General features: G+C 36.1%; 1 protein-coding gene across 1 annotated transcript; it reads left to right on the top strand.

Annotated features, from left to right (window-relative positions):
* Positions 1–7,546: 7,546 nt before the first annotated feature.
* Positions 7,547–11,940, top strand: LOC110019812. Its single transcript, XM_020717652.1, has 3 exons — positions 7,547–8,097; positions 8,167–8,398; positions 11,867–11,940. The coding sequence occupies exons 1-3, from the start codon at positions 7,618–7,620 to the stop codon at positions 11,938–11,940; spliced, it is 786 nt and encodes a 261-aa protein (XP_020573311.1). The 5' UTR covers positions 7,547–7,617.
* The last annotated feature ends 4,039 nt before the right edge of the window (positions 11,941–15,979 follow it).

Below are 15,979 nucleotides of genomic sequence, written 5' to 3'. Positions count from 1 at the left end.
TCAAGGAGATAAACAGGAAGACAAAAGTCTATAGAGAGAGGAGCAGCGAAACCAAGAGCCTTAAATCTTCTCAAAAGTAAATATACATGTATGTTGATTTCTGATTTGCACCAATTTGAGATTAAACACATGAAAATTTTAGATTCAAAGCAAATGAATCTTCTTTGGGCATAATTAAAATAGTTACTCTTAAGAATATGGAATTTATTTGGGTTTTGAAAACATGTATGATTGAATCAGCAAGCTCCGAGAAAGTGAATCAAAAAACAATACATTAGGAGGGCACAAACCTTTGATGAAGTCGAATGCCTTTTTTAGGGTCTTACTCAACTTGCGAGAGAAGTGAGGGAGCATTGAATAGAAGATTTCGGCGGGAGAGGAAGAAGCGAGGGTCTTCGGCGCAGAGAAGAAGGCGGGGGTCTGTGGCTTCGATCAAGCGAGGAAGGAGGGAGTCGGGCTGAAGAGGGAGTTCGGTCAAGCGAGGGAGGCGAGCAAGAGCTTCGCCTAGAGATGCGATCGAGTCGCAAAGGAGGAGCAGGCGAGCAGAGGAGGAGCGGCCTCAGTTCGCAGAGCAGGTGAGGCAAGTGGGAGAGCCGAATTGAGCAGAAGAGTGGGGCCGAATGCTTCGGTTCGCAGAGGCGAGCAGGCCTGCGGGAGTAGAGGAGCTGGCCAGCTGGAGGAGTTTTCGAACTGGAGTAGAGGGCGTCGACTGTCTCTGGCGAGGAAAAGACGGGCGTGATTGAGCAGAGGAAGAAAGGAAGTGGATGCGAGGGTTTCGATGCGTGAGGCAGAGAGGAAGAGGAAGGAGAGGGAGAGATGATAATAAAAATCCAGGAGTGTGATCGAGCCTTTGAGGTATAAACGCGAGTATCAGTTACAGGCATTAGGCGCTAAATTAAATACTTTTCTTGTGGGGGAATGCTCATTATGTAAATATTAACTTTCAATTTAACACAATTAATATGAGATTAAATGATTAATTTGAACTTTGAAATTTGAATTTTGAAAATATGTGAGCTGTGGTGATTAGTCCGTGTTCAGCTCGAATCCAGCCCAAATCGAACCCGAGCTGGACCTAGGTTGAGCCCATGCCTGCACCCCCCTAATTAAAAAATATGCATTGATTTTCGTGCTAATTGCTCACGCGCGGAACAATGGTGATATGGGTGTCCTTCCTAGCTAAAGTAGACATCTCGGACGCATCCGTGTAGTCCGTTTCGTCATTCGGGGTTGTCCGGATGAGTTCGCCCACAAGCAAGTCAATTCAAGTCAAAATCGTACGTGGTGCGATGCGCACAAAATGCGGCGTCCGTGAGTGCATGATCCATCGAAATTCCAAGCATATGCAACCCCTTCCCTTTTTTTTAAATGATCAAGCTTGTAAAGTAAGAAGCAAGGGATCTTTTTTTTTTTCAAAACTTTTTTTTAAAGAACTTAAAAAAGAAATACAAAGAGTAGAGAAATCTTGTCATAAACACCAACAAACAAGCTAACAAATTAAAATTTCAGCATAAGCATTCTTTTTCTTCCTTCCTCTTCTCTTTCTCTTTTTTTTTTTTTTTGTACTCAGCCGAGAGAAGCATTAAGTCAAAACAAACCAACCAACAAGTAGTGCATTAAGAAATAGCTAAGAGAGAAATGAAGTCATAGATACCTCACTTGGTTGACCTAAAAAAAGAAATGAAAACAAGTTACAGGATTCCAAGGGCAACAAACACCAACTTAAAGAGAATTTGACAGCACTTCCTCTTCTCCAAAGCTGCAACAACAGCAAGAACTTACCCTAGGTAAGGCTTTTATAGGTAAGGAAGAAGAAAGAAAGGCACCTCCACCTACCAGCCCTAAGGTGCCCAAATAAGATGATGGGAGAGGAGGAGAAGCATTTAGGGAGAAAGAGAGCAGGCGACTTAGGGAAGAGGGAGGGTCGGCTAGGCTTCGCATATGGGGGAGCTGGTTGGCCGGGCGGCTTGTGCAGAAGAAGAGGAGTCGGTCGGCTCACTGGCGAATGGAGGAGAGGATCGGGAGGCTAGGGCTCGGGCGAGGAGAACCGACCGAAAAGGACAACAGAACCAGGCTCGATCGCGAAGGATCGCGAGCAGGAGAGGAGCGCGGGAGCTAGGGCACGCCTGGGTCGCGACTGGGAAGAAGGAGATCGAGTTCGGTTTGAATGGGGGAGAGTGGCTGCGTGCGTGAGTAGGGATTTAAGGATTTTTGTTATTTATTATAATTTATTATTATTTTATTTTGTTTTATTATATTATATTATTTAAATATATAATTTGCACGTGATTTATTCGTGCTCGGAACCCTAGCAAAATGGATGTTCTTTCTAGGTAATTTTGACGTTCCGGACGCGCCGGCGCAGTCTGTTTCATCATCCGGGGTCGTTCGAACAACTTCGTCGAAGATTGAGTGAAAAATGCGTCAAATTCAATTTTCTTCAAATTTTAGTCCGTGATCGATTGTTTCAAAAATTGATTTACATTTTGAATAATTGTGAACTTTTTACAAGTGTAAGTGACGCGAATTATGATATTTGTGTGGACGAATATGCGAATTGTGACATCTGTATGCACGGATGTGTGAAAGTAATAATGGGCGCCCTAAGAATTTTAAACCCTATAGGAACTCTTTTCGGGCCCAGACGTGTTGGTCCTAGCCACTTAACCCAACGGTGATGGTACATGATCCTAGCCACCCAACCAGTTGGTGACAACTCAAAATCATAACCACTCGACCAAATGGGGATGACCTAGGACCACCCTTGTAAGGCCTAGCAAAAGAGTTAAGAGATGGTTCAAGTTTGTAAATGTTGTGGGTCCCGTTACTAGTCTTCTAAGATAGTTGATAGAAATGTTCTATGGCTAGATTCTAGGCTCTAGGAGTAAGGAAAACATCAAAATGAGGTTAACAACACATTTATGTATACTGCTAAACATGTGCAATGACACTCAATAAGACACAGTGGAGATAAAGGATTCATGTAGCCAAACTTAGTGGATAAATGATTCATGTAGCTAAACCCACTTAAGGTCTGTTTGGGGCAATTATAATCAGATTATTTATAATCTGCTGATAAGCAGATTATTCTGATAATCTGCAGATTATCAGGATAAGCTGGCTTGTTGTTTGAGGCAGCTCATTCAGAACAACTTACTGACAGCTGTTGTTGGATAAATGACCATTCTGCCCCTCTTTGATAAAATTATTTGCAACAGAACTGTATATGAAAAATAATAGATAGAACAAAAGCCTCAAACTGTTACAGGTCAGTTAAAAAAAATAAAATGAAGTGCTCACTATTTTGTGGGTATAAAAACAAAAGGGAGAAATACAATTACAAGGAAAATTAAAAATATTAAAATGTTCAAAATGAGAATGTAATTATTACCTCCAATCTCTCAACCCACCATTCATCTGGAGCATCGATTGTTTGCTTAACGGGATCATATATGCCTGCATATATGTCTCAATATATGCCTAAACAATTGTCTCAATATATGGTTGAGGCCTCAACATATGCCTCATACATAATACATTTTGGAATGATATATATTTAAATTCGACCAACACACCAGAATTGTATGACATATATGCAATTTTAAGTGTAGGTCCTGGACATGTAGAAACCAAACCAACACCAAGAAAACCTGGAAACTGGGCAAGGTAGATAGCAACCAGGCTAGGAAACCTAGTAAGGAAATCGAGCAACCCAGTCAGAAAACCACAAATGAGATTTTAAGCAATGTTTTGAAGTGGCGATGTATTACCACTCATATGCCTTGAAAATCAAAAGCCCCTGCCATTAATAAAGTCATATGCCTTGCTTATCCACTAATTAATTAAAGAATCTTTCAGAATGCAAGGTGTTTCGTAATAAAAATCAAAAGCCCGTGCCACCAATTACTTTAAGAATGCAAGATATTTCAAAATTGCTTCCATTGATTTGGTGAAAACTGTAAGATGCGTGCAGTGTCCCTACTTTCATTTTAATCCAATATTTGCTTAGAAGCACTTGTAACCAAATGCTTTAGGACCGACTCACATTTTCATCATAAGGTAAATAATTCAGCAAAAAAAAAAATTTGAGCTTGTAACTAAATGCTTCAGGACTGAATAGCAAACAAATTTGCTTTAGAACCAACATGAACAGAGGGAGAGGTTCACTGAAATATGTTACTGTCAATCAAAAACACAATATAACGACATTAACCGCACCATGTGAAAAGAGGACAAGAGCTTACCCCCTCTCCAAACAGCTCCGCCACAATGAACAACATATACCATCCTTTTAACACCTTGGTGTCATAATCAAATGAATGAGCAACGCACAAGAACCAGATACACCTTGATGTAGCACACAAGCTAGGATGGGACCAATCACAAGTTGTAGATCATAATTTTAGCTAGGAATTGAAAACAATAATGTAATATTCATGATAGTAACAATTGCTCCTGTTGAACAACTTTTGTATGTCTAAGAGACAGATACATCCTTCCATTGAGTGGCCTGCCCACAACTACACACCTTTTTTTGTGAATTTTTTCCTTTGCTATGTGGATAATCTGTATTGTTGCTGTGTTGATTTAAAAAAAATCAACTTTTGTATGTGTAAGTACAAAATTTAGTATAAGTGCTCAAGGGAATGCGTCTTGATGGTTGAATTACATTATTACACAACCATTAACATCTTCATAAAGCCATAAAATCCCATGCAAAAGCATTGTTCATTCTCCAAATCCTGGCAGCATTATGCTTGTTGTAGCCCTTTTTAATGGCATAGCCTAAATAAGCCACCACACGTCAAACAAGCCAGGCCAGCACCCTAAACATTGCCTGGTAGAGCAAATGATTTAGGGTCCGTTTAGTGGGCGGCGACACTGCGGCGTGGTGCTGCCCCACATATTTTTATTTTGATTTCGCGTTTGTTTCGGCGGGCCTGCGCCGCTTTCCGCGGTACCGAGCGAAAGCCGAGCAGCCAGTTAAGAGCTGCTGCCCAGTTTTTCAAACTCGTTTTTTACCCAAGTGCCCCTTTGCCCTAGAACGCGAGATTTCAGAGAGGCCGAGAGCTTCGTCCCTCCCCCTTATCTTCTCCGACCGGTGACCGTTCCTGTGCTTCTCCTTTCCTCATCTTCTCTTCCTGTTCTCGTAATCTACTCACAACAAGGGTATAAAATATACTTCTCATCTTCCTTCCCGTTCTTGTAAGGGTTTCCTTAGATCTAGAAGTTGGTTTTATCGCAAGGATCTCTTGTTGGGTTAATTTGGAATGTCTTATGAGGTTATGCTGGTTGTTCGATCATGAAAGAGATAACGCCGTGACCCTATTTTAGCTATCCTGTTAGATTTGGGGTTATGCTGGAAGGAATATTTGTGGTTGCTTTGTTCTTTCATTTAGATTATCTTTTGCTTTTTGGTTGCTCTGTGAAGCTGCCCTTGCGGTGTTTCGGTTATGTGCGATTTTTTGGGTGCTCTGGTTTCAGTTAGATTGTCTGTAATTCCGAAAAAAAGACTTTTTAATGTTTATATTGGAAGTGTTTAGGGTTTAATACCGTGTTGCATCTTTGGTGATAGCTCAGGAATTTGCATCATGGTGATTGGTAATGGAGAAAATGACAAAATGGATGTATTTTCGTTTATCACAATATGTTTCTTTATCTGTTATTTTATAAGTGGTTTATTTTGTTGGCTAAAAATAGTAGATTGCTAATGATAGTTATTTTTGGTATATGACTACTTGTTTCATTAGCATGGAGATTGATAATGGAGGTATTAACGAATTTAGATTGATGTTTCCACATAGAAGTATATATCCATTTGAGAATATTTCTTATTAGCTCCCTATTTTTTTAGAAGTACATATCCAAGTAGGGAATATTTCTCCCAAGCTATCAAAAATATCCTAAAGACTCAACATTTTGAAATAGATGTTGATGTTATGTTGAGATCAATATGTTGATCCCCTTTAGCCTTTTCGTGGAGCTACATGAAAACATTAGTTTACTTGGGGCAAAGGGAAGAAAAAAGAAGTGATAAAAAGTGATGGTATGGTGTGTAGTCAAATTGGATGGTATGTATGAAAGTTTCAAAACATTTGCTTTTAAGCTCTTTTATTTTTTTATTATGTGAAGTCGTGAAATGTTAGTTGTAAACTATGTTTGTTAACTTTTATTTCTAATAAAGAGCTCTGATTCTTTCCCTGTGGATATAGGTCAATTCGACCGAACCACGTTAATTGTTGTGTCATTCTTCTAGCTACTTAACTTGTTTATTTTTTTACTATTATTAATGTTATTTATTATTCATGTTTATATCATTAAAGTGAATAGTAAGTTTATAAATAGTGTCACTACTTTTTTCCAATGTTCATCTTTATCATAGTAGTAAGATGACTAATAAAAATAAAGAGCTTGGTACATCTGCGCTATGGGAAAAAAACATAAAAAATATATTTTGTGACCTTTGTCTAAAAGAAATTAAAATGGACAATAGAGCTACTATCTTCTTTGATAAGGAGGGTGACAAAATATTATAAAAAATTTCAAAGACGTACTGACAGAGAGTACGACAGGCTGCAGCTAAAGAACAAATGAGATCAACTGAAAAAAAAATTGGAAAATTTGGAAAGATTTGAAAAGTAGATCCACGGGCTTGGGTTAGGATCCGATCAAGTGAACAATTGACACTCTGGAGGAGTGGTGGACAGAAAGACTTGCAGTAAGGCGTTTTGCATTCCGTATAATTTATGTCATTTAATTCATTTCAGTAATATGGTTTACATGTTTTTCTTCAGGTGGTCCCAGGAGCGAAGAAATTCAGTCGCTGGTATAGAGCCGAAGTTGGAGGAGAAATTTGACCAAATGTTTAGTGGGGTGGTTGCAACAGAAAAATATGCTTGCACTCCAAGCGAGACTGGATTTGGTTGCACCCCTAAAAATGTCGTTGTTAGTTTATCTGCTGATTCACCCGATTTCCAAAGCCATGATATTCTTGAAATCCAATCCACGAATCGTTCGAAACGTGCTCGTTTGATGAGTAAAAAAATGGGTGGAGCATCTTCTATCAGGAACCATATATCATATTTGATGGACTCTTTCAATGACGCCCCTCATAAAGTTCAAAAGCTTTTTATTAACGAAGTTGTGAAAATCTTAGAAGATGATATTGAGATTGCAGAGGATGTAGATCTCTTCTACTTTGCTGTGGAGTTGCTTCAAGATTTCGTCCAACAAGATTTTTTAACTGCAATTGCAAAAGAACGACGGGTGGCGTATCTACGTCATTTCTATGCCCGTATGCTTGTTGTTTTTGATGACACATATGCTTATTTTGCTATTTAGAGACAATTTGTGATCATTGCTTGTTATTTTAGAACTTCTAATTTGCTTCGAGACTATCTTATTTCAATTATTGCTGTGTGAGACATTTGAATTTCCCCGACGACATTTTATTTATCTTCTTTAAAGCCCTTATATTTTATTGCATTACATTTGTTGGCATATTCTATTTTTTTAGTGCTACTTCATACATATATACAATGTTTGTGTGGTCATTTTGTACAAATTTTAATAAGTCATAATTCCACGTTTGAGATTACATGTACAGTTAACAAGGGCATGGACTCGGAACAAGAACGACATCGAAGGAGAACTACAACAATTAACTTGGTCATGGAATATTACAACACATACATTGCACGCGCTCCGCATTATACATCATCTTATATCGGGGACAAATGTGTAGGAGAAATGCTAACAGGGCATCCAAGAAGATTCAGTAACATGTTTCGCATGACGCAGGAAGTCTTTCGAGATCTATTAGCAAAATTGAGTCGATCTCATGGCTTACTTGGGTCATCAAGGATGACTGACTGTGAGGTCTTGACATTGACTATGTGCATATTATCACAGAACGAGTCAATTCGTGCTGCGATGGAACACTTTCAACACTCATCGGAAACGATAAGCAGATGCCTTTCAGTGGGGTTGAATGCTCTCGTTAGCCTGTACAAGATTGTCATAAAGTCAATCGATCCAACGTTTTCATACACTTCGTTGGAGATTCGACACGATGCACGATACATGCCTTACTTCAAAGTAATTTCTCAACTTCATTTTGTTTGGTGCTACAATATCATTTGCTCACATGACATAATATTTGTTTAGGAGTGCATTGGTGCAATAGATGGTACCCACGTTGATGCACGAGTTTCAAATAATGAGAAAATTGTATTTATTGGTCGCACTGGAACTCTAACTCAGAATTTCATGGCCGTCTATGACTTCAACATGTGTTTTATGTTCGTCATGTCTGGCTGGGAGGGTAGCGCACACGACAGTAAAAGTTTTAAGAGTGCTACAAGGAATCCTCACTTTAACTTTCCTCACCCTCCGTCCGGTACGTTGCTTACCGACATACATTTGTTTCTCACTTTATATGTTAAAATTAAAGTGGAACTCTACAGGAAAGTATTATTTGGTGGATGCCGACTACCCTATGCAGTGAGGGTACCTTAAACCCTTCGCTAACACCAGTACCATATACCAAACTTCGAAAGAGCAAACAATGTTACTCGAAATAGGAATGAGATATTCAACAAAAGACATTCATCATTGAGAGGGGTCATCGAGAGGACATTTAACGTTTGGAAAAAAAATGAGTGATATTGCGCGATATGCCAACTTACCCATTTCCCAAATAAGTATAAATTGTAATAGCGACGATGGCGTTGCACAACTTCATTAGGCGACACCCATCTCAATTTGATATTGACAATGCCAAAAAGAATGAACAGGAAGTCCCGGCTGAAGCTTTTGAATACCGCATCGGTCATTCTCTCCCCTAAGGGGAGAACGACCACCATTTGCACGAAGGAGGGGGAAGATGCAAATGAAATGTCGTCCATTCAAGAACATTTTACAGATGAATTGGTTGGAGGGTGAATATTGTCCATATAATTAGGGTTACATAACATAATTTTTGCACTTTGTGGTGTCACATTTTTTGTAATGGTTCTGTTAAGAAAATGAAGAAAAATTTAACTTAAAATATAAATTTTGTTATTGAAAGCTTTTGGAATATGTGCAAATAATTTGCATTGGAGCATCATTTTGATGCAGATTTGGACTATATGCTTTTAATTTGCATAGTAGCATAGCTTTAAAGCATTTGGAGTATACACATTATTTTCTTTTCACTTTAATCTCACCGTGAAATGTAGGTGAAAGGGCTTTTGTAATAAATGCAAATTTGAAAGCATTTGGAATATGTGCAAATTATTTCATTGCTTTCCTTGATGTTATTAAAGTTTAGGTGTATGCAAGCACAAAGGAATTGTATGATATGTGTGTGAGAGATTCTTTATTTCTCTTCTGCTGAGTGGTATGTATGCAAGGGAATATGAATCTATCGTACTAATAAAATTTGACATTTACAAATAAAGATCTTATTACAATGGTGAAGTTTAGGTGACAATGTATATGTATTTGGGTAACAATGGTGAAGTTAAGGTAACAATGTATATGTTGGTGTATATGCTGGTTCTTTTGCCTCATTTGAGAAGTTACTGCATTTACAAATCTAACACCTGAACTTTCTTATATACATACAAATCGCTTTGCACAACTCATAGAGCTGACCATAAGAGATCATGCTCTCCAAGTTTGTTTGGTGGCAATAATGAAGTAGAATTTATAAATTTCTTGTTAAACTGCTCAAAAGAATTCAGGAAATTAGGACAACATGTCGTTCTGTTCTGGCGAAGCTAATTCCATGTGAATCAACTTTTTAGGGGCATTTACAAACATTTCATGCAACACTCATCAAAACTTTTGGATCTTCTAAAGTTTTTTTTTTTTCTTTCTGCATTTGCAAATTTAACACCTGAACCTTCATATGTACATATATATCACTTTGCACAACTCATAGAGCTGACGAGAAGAGATCATGCTCTCCAAGGTTGTTCGGTGGCAAGAATAAAGTAGGATTTATAAATTTCTTGTTAAGCTGCTCAAAAGAATTCAAGAAATTGGGACAACATGCCTTTGATCTATTATGACAAAGCTAATTCCACGGGAATCAACTTTTTAGGGGCTATTATGACAAAGCTAATTCCACGAGAATCAACCTTTTAGGGGCATTTACAAACATTTCATGCAACACTCGTCAAAACTTTTGGATCTTCTAAAGTATTTTTTTATTCTTTCTGCATTTGCAAATCTAACACAAGAACTTTCATATGTACATACATATCACTTTACACAACTCATAGAGCTGAGAACTCATAGAGCTGATGAGAAGAGATCATGCTCTCCAAGGTTGTTTGGTGGCAAGAATGAAGTAGGATTTATAAACTTCTTTATATATTTGCACTTTTTCAAGTTCAGGTTTTAGATTTAGTAGTAAAAATTGAGTGGTGTGATTGGAAATTGTCATAATATTCTTATGTGTTTACATTTCTAATATCTGTGACCTCCAAAAGTTGCAAAACTGGCCGTGAGTTGCCACAATATAGCTGTTTGCATCGGTTTGATGAAGCAATTTCAACTTTGAATGAACTTTGAGAAGCTGGGCGTATAAATTTGTGTTCAACCCTCATTATATTTTGCAAATTGAGTGCTTTGTTTATGTAACCCGTACCTGGAAGCAGTTCTATTTTATCGTGCCTTCCTTTGGTAATATTCTGGAAATTGAGACAGCATGCCTTTCTTCTGTTCTGGCGCAGTTAACCCCACAAATCTTATTTTTAGGGGCATTTACAATCATATCATGCTACACATCAATACTCTTGAATGTTCTAAAGTATTAATTATTTTTTTGTGCATTTCTTATCCATTGAAGCTTGATTGCATATAATTTATTTAGATTTTCTGTAAAGCTATGGAGTAAGACATTGTTGGGAGTTTGGATTCTGGTGAGGCACTCTAGGATGACTTTAACTTTTAAGCAACCATTGTTTCCATTACCAAGGAAACCTGCTCTCTTTAAAATGCAATTAATATTGAATGCAGTCCAATGGGGATGTTTTGGAAACCTGTTAAAATTAAGTGCAATGAATTTGAGGCTGATTTGGAAACCTGTAAACATTAACTGCAATGAATATTTATACTCGAAATCTGATGAGTTTTGTAGGTTTTTATGAGAACATTTATAACATGGGAGTGACTTTGCCTCATGTTGCTGCAACTTCTACCATTGGGGAAGTCTATGATTGTAAGGATGAAACCTAAACTTCTATCTTCTAACACCTGAACTTTCATATATAAATACATAAACATTTGCTCAACTCATTCAGCTAACCAGAAGAGATCAAAGAGATCATAGCTAACCAGAAGAGATCATGCTCTCCAAGGTTGTTTGGTGGCAAGAATGAAACAAGATTTATAACTTTCTTGTTAAGCTGCTCAAAAGAATTCAGACAATTAGAACAACACGCCTTCGTCCTGTTCTGGCAAAGCTATATGGAAAGCATCATTTTATTTTTTTTATCAGAAAAGGAATATGTTGTAAATGTATGAAAATGGTCTACTTTTCATCTCTTAGCATTGACAATGAGACATTATTGAGTGGAAGCGATGTATATTTTTGTTTTATTACAGTAATGAATATATTTGATTCATTTCTCGTGGATGTAAGTCTGCATGACTGAACCACGTTAAATCCTTTCTCTTTATTGGTTTATTTAATTTTATTTTATTTAGTCGCTGTAAATCGAAATTCATATTTGTATTAATGCATATCTCAATTTCTTATGCTTTGTAAATGTTCTCATTCAATGTATATTTCTGTCGTACTAATAAAATGAGTTATTTACAAATAAAGATCTTGTTACACCTGGAATGTTATTTCCTTTTTTATTGCACTCAGGAGAAGATGAGCTTACGGATTTCCGGGACATCCCGACGAACACTGTCACTGTGGCCTTAAACCCTCACTGCTGATGTCACGCCAACAACACAGCTACGGGAGGAAGTTCTATACCTGCCCATGGAGCATTGCCGAACAGTACAGATTCTTCCGTTGGGCAGACGGTTCGATTGATTCCCCAGATGATGTTAATCGAGAATGGAGAACATCACTTGAGCAAAGTCTGACACGGGAGCTACATCGTGTTAATGTTAAAAATAATATAATTATTTTACTAAATATCATTGTAATAATTTTAGAGTTTTTCTTGCTCTCCTGATGCTATTGTTTACTTGAGATGCGTTTATGTAATTCTGCACTGTTATCGTTGAAGTTTGGGATTAACAGTAGTCATGTATCCCCCTTAAATCTTTTGTTATGTAAACGATGAATTTTTGTTGTGATATATAGCAGAAAGGGGTACTATAACTCGCATTTTATTTTTTTTTAGCAACATTTATGTTTACATATCCATGACTTAAATGAAAAATTAATGTATTTGTGTTTGAGCATCAAAGATTGATATTCATGACTTTTAACATTTATGTTATAAAAGTTATGAATGACAGTGTGTTTCAACTTGGGGAAAAAAATTAGGCACACATCCCTTTAATTGGCTTTCTTTAATTACCATCGATATTTGATAAAAAATAGTTAAATTGATTAGTTTATTTATAATATGTGAAATCCTAAATGGAAATATATTTTTAAAACAATCGTGCCACCGAATATAACAACATTCCTATAACAAGTCTTTTATTTCATATGCTCACATATCTAACAAGTTAATATTTTAAAATATATTAATCAATAAATTTTTATTAAATAACAATTAATAACTAATTACCCAATAATTAAATTTATTACATAGTTAACACGTTGAAGTTTTACTAATTTATTACATAATAAATTTTGTTTTTGGAGCTCAAAAAATTTTATTGTTACAGTCCTCTTTTAAACAATTTTACTAAACAATGATATAATTGTCATTTTTCTAGAAACAACTGTTCTGCAGCTATTTTCACACAGCTGTATCAAACAGACAGTCAGCTTCCCTGCAGCAACTTCCTGGGGCAGCGCACCTGCAGCTGTGCCAAACGGACTCTAAGAAAGAGTTAGCAAAGGAAACTTTTGGAAATCAGATGGAGAATCAAGGAAGCGCTTCAATCTTATCTATGTCGATTTTTTTTGCTGACTCACATAATATTATATTTATTTATGTGTTGATGGTTTCATACAGTATAGCCAGGCGGCCTCACATATTCATCTACTTAAACATCTCTATTTTGGTTAATGTTGAGGAATCCAATATAGTATAAATGGATGTATCTATTTGAAAGATAAGTATACATAATGCTTAATAATTTGAATAATGTGTTTACCATATCTTTTTTATTTTTTTATGATTCTAGATATTTTTGAACAAACTTAAAAACAACTATGAAAAATAAAGTCTTGAAGGCTCAATACATAATGTATATTTGTTATAGAAGATTACTGAGTTTGTTTTTTTTACTTTAAGCTACCAACACACAGCAATGATGTCGAAGGTGTTAAGCCCGCATCAACTGTGTTATGTATTTTCCAATAGAGAGGCATCAGGTAGATGCATTCATCCTACCTGAATGACTAGGAATTGAGGGCATCAACAATCTATGTTCTTATCAACTTCGATTAGTTCAAACTTTTTTTTGAGTAAAACCGTTCATTTAATATTTGATAATTGTATATACAAGTCAAATATGACTTTCATTTGATTGTGAAAATTCCAATTTTGATTCCAGGTTATTCATTAGGTTCAACTTGGATGATGACAATAATATTAACAAAAATATTGAAAATTTTTTTCTAATATGGTTTAAATTTCATATAAAATATCTTAAGTACACATCTATTTTCTGGGTTAAGTGCATTAACTACACTTTCTTATTAATATGTAGTTAATAGGCTCATCATCGGAGCAATGGAATTAAGAGTTAGTACCTACTTTATAGTGCTTGGGAACTTGTGAGAAGTGTGAATGTGTGGCCAAATTTTGACGTGAATGACTAGATTTTATATAAGATCTTAGTTTAAATAAAAAAAAAAGACATAATTTTGGTGTATGCATTAGAGGAAATACAAATTCCGCTGATGAGATAAATTATTATGAAATTTTATAAAAAAATGTGCAATTGCAACAACTTGGTATCATGAAGATAATTATAATTCTATATAAGTGTGTTTTGTTTGATCCCGTTTTTAATCGTGTAAGAAGAACTCATGAGTCATTTAATATTACTGATATTAAACTTAATAGAATATATGCTAAATTTGATTCATTACATTAAGCCAATCAAATGTCTTGTCTTAAATATCCTATTAGATTAAAAAGAAATGGCTTGTGCAGTCATAATTAAGACCATACGTAGAGTAACAGTTAATGTTCAAAATACTATTGAACTTGTTCATTGGAAAGAGATGATGTCAGAGTTTAGAATTTAAATTGATGATGTTGAGTTAGTGATAAACGTATAAGATGCTGCCATTGATTAGTAGGAAGTTAGTCATTCAATTAATGAAGTTGGTGATGATATTGATGAGAAAAATTTAAATTCAACATGTAGTTATTCATGCGGAAATAATATTATATTGCATAGTTATAATATTTTCCTTTTATGTCCTGAAGATCATGTTGTTAATTATGTAATACTTCTTTTATATTTAGTACATTTATCTGTTTTACTTGATGATCTAATAATTTGATTTTTTTTTTCTGTTAGATGACATTAGGTGGTGGTGATAACGTCCCTCTTAAGATCGATCACGATTATTTTTTTTGGTGGAAGTAGAAGACTATTTCTTTTCATGTCTATCAGATAAGTAGCAGCGTTATTGTCACCACCACAACTTGTTTGTAGATCTCATCAAAACCATATTACTCCGCATCACATTCATCGGCATATTTAGTCCCGGATCCCATTGAGACCGCTCTGTTCTACTCTTTGCAACCCCACCATACAACACCACTCCTGCCATCCCTGCCAGCCGGATTCTTCCACTTATGTTGAGCAAGGTTTAGCTGGTACACCCATGTCACACACTTATACCAAGCCTAACAAAGATTCGTAAGTTTATAAACATTATTTTTCGCTTTTTATTTGTATATATAATGCTAATAAATTGTTTTTTCTTGCAGTTTTAATCTTTTTAAACATGCAATACATATGATTAATGACATAATGAGAAACAAATATAATGTGCTATATTTATCCTAGAAAATGGTTCCTAACTTCCTATAGAAGTCTGTGATATGTGCTTCAAAATCATCTAACAATTCCTTCTAAATTTAGTATTTGATGTTCTAGTTATAATGAATCTGATTGATATATTTAATATTATAGAATGAGTTTTGGTGGTGTTAGAACATCGCCGGTAAATTAGAAGGAATTGGGAGATTAGAGGCGCCGCTCACTTCTGTGATATATTTTCATTGACATATGTAAGTTTGGGCAGATGCCTCTTTGAAATGAAGAGAAAGTATGGGTTGAGTTGTGCTGAGCTCGGGTATGGGTAGCTCTGTTGGAATATTTGCTTAGGAGTGCCTAAAATTAAGGAATTAGTTTTATTTTCTTTAAATCTTGTTTTAAAGCTTTGATTTCTTTTAGCTATTTTTATGGACGTTGATTAGGGAGCATTAATTACTTTCCTTTTTCTCTGCTTTGTATTGGGCGGCAATTTAAAATATATGTGCTGCCGTTTTTTTTTGAATCAAGAATAATCAAGCTTCTTCATATTTCTTTCTCCTCTTTCTCTTGTTCAAGAAACCTTCAATTGGTATCAAAGCTCATTTCTTAAGGGGCCTGTGTGTGCGAGCGGCTGTTATGGAGATCGACACCAGTTTTTCCTCGATTGTTCCACCCTTGTTCGACGGTGAGAACTATCGGATTTGGGCGATACGCATGGAGACTTATCTGGAAGCCATGGATATCTGGGAAGCAGTGGAAGAAGACTACGATATTCCTCCTCTTCCTGAAAATCCCACCGTGGCACAGATTAAAGAACAAAAGAAGAGTAAGACGAAGAAATCCAAGG

Source organism: Phalaenopsis equestris, unplaced genomic scaffold (genome assembly GCF_001263595.1).
Source record: "Phalaenopsis equestris unplaced genomic scaffold, ASM126359v1 Scaffold000080, whole genome shotgun sequence".
Lineage (NCBI taxonomy): Eukaryota > Viridiplantae > Streptophyta > Magnoliopsida > Asparagales > Orchidaceae > Phalaenopsis > Phalaenopsis equestris.
Note: the sequence above shows the minus strand (reverse complement) of the source record. Positions and strands in the feature narration are given on the sequence as shown.

Coding starts and splice junctions, on each gene's coding strand:
- LOC110019812 (XM_020717652.1), top strand. CDS start 7,618: ATGGACTCGGAACAAGAACGACATCGAAGGAGAACTACAACAATTAAC. Junction 8,098..8,166: donor GATACATGCCTTACTTCAAA/GTAATTTCTCAA, acceptor ATATTTGTTTAG/GAGTGCATTGGTGCAATAGA. Junction 8,399..11,866: donor CTTTCCTCACCCTCCGTCCG/GTACGTTGCTTA, acceptor TATTGCACTCAG/GAGAAGATGAGCTTACGGAT.